General features: G+C 46.8%; 1 protein-coding gene across 1 annotated transcript in view; it reads left to right on the top strand.

Moving 5' to 3' along the window:
- LOC101845855 (neurofibromin) overlaps window positions 1–1,084 on the top strand; it is a gene marked incomplete at its 3' end in the record, with an annotated part of 12,248 nt that extends 11,164 nt beyond the window's left edge. Inside the window, 1 exon segment of the mRNA XM_035970393.1 lies at window positions 1,004–1,084. Within this exon segment, the coding sequence (XP_035826286.1) occupies window positions 1,004–1,084 (81 nt within the window).
- Between the last annotated feature and the right edge of the window lie 261 nt (window positions 1,085–1,345).

Below are 1,345 nucleotides of genomic sequence, written 5' to 3'. Positions count from 1 at the left end.
ATGGTGTCTCTCTTTGTGTGTGTGCATGCATGTCCTCTCTCTGCCCTGTCTCCTACACGCCACGCCACGTGTCCTCTCTCCTCCCCCACATCAGGGACTAGGTCTTTTTCTCTTTGATACAGCTGTGCTGACGCTACTCTCCTATAAGCCTTGTGTCCTACACGCCTCTGTGTTTTACATACCATTATGTCCTACACGCCTCTGTGTTCTACATGCCATTGTGTCCTACACGCCTCTGTGTTCTACATGCCATTGTGTCCTACACGCCTCTGTGTTCTACATACCATTGTGTCCTACACGCCTCTGTGTTCTACATACCATTGTGTCCTACACGCCACTCTGTTCTACATACCATTGTGTCCTACACGCCACTGTGTCCTGTACATCTCTGTGTTGTACACACTACTCTCCAATACACCTCTGTGTGCTACACGCCCCTCTTCTACACGCATCTGTGTTCTACATGCCATTGTGTTCTACACACCACTGTGTCCTACACAGTGGCGTCGGTAGCCTAGTGGCTACCGGACTCGTAATCGGGAGATTGCGGGTTCGCGGGTTCGAGCCTCAGCTCAGTCCGACGTTGTGTCCTTGGGAAAGGCACTTTACACAAACTTCCCACTTGGCTCGGTCCTATCGGAGACGGACGTTAAACTAGGAGGTCCCGCCCCTTAAATAACCTAATAGCGTTGATAGGGGCGTTAAATCTATACCATTTGACCTTTTTTTTTGTGTCCTACACAACACTATGTCCTAGTCCTACATGTCATATGTCCTCTCTCTCTCTCTCCGTGGATGGTTTGCGGGTGCTCTGGCATGGTTAGCTCCTTCTCTCCTATAAAAAATCTATCATCTCGATCTCCCCTCCTTCTTTTTTGTTTCTTACTCTCTTGTAACACCTCTAATCTTCAGCACTTATATGATCTTATTGTGTTGCAAGTGCCATAAAACTCTTACTAAAAAAACCTGAACTTAAACTTTCCCGCTCTCTCTCTCCCCCCAGGCGCTGGAGTCGTACATGGACTTGACGTTGATCGAGGCTGTAGTCATGTGCCTCACCCGCTTACAACCCATGCTCAAACCTGTGAGTACATAACATGAACGACTCATATCATTGTATAACCTGATTGTGTTGAAAGTGCCTGAAAAACTCTTTCTTGGCTTAGAAAAAAAACAAACACATTCAGTGGGTTTTGGGTGGGTGCTGTGGAGGGGTTTGCTCCTTCTTTCTTATTTATTTGTTTGTTTTGTTTGTATGCTACTCTCTAAAATTCTGTGTGTGTGTGTGTGTGTGTGTGGGCATATGTGTGTGTTGTTTGTGTGTGTGTGTGTGTGTGTGGGCATA

The sequence above is a fragment of the Aplysia californica genome, unplaced genomic scaffold (assembly GCF_000002075.1).
Source record: "Aplysia californica isolate F4 #8 unplaced genomic scaffold, AplCal3.0 scaffold00262, whole genome shotgun sequence".
In the NCBI taxonomy this organism is placed as follows: domain Eukaryota; kingdom Metazoa; phylum Mollusca; class Gastropoda; order Aplysiida; family Aplysiidae; genus Aplysia; species Aplysia californica.
The sequence above is the reverse complement of the archived record's forward strand: the minus strand, read 5'-3'. Positions and strand labels throughout refer to the sequence as shown.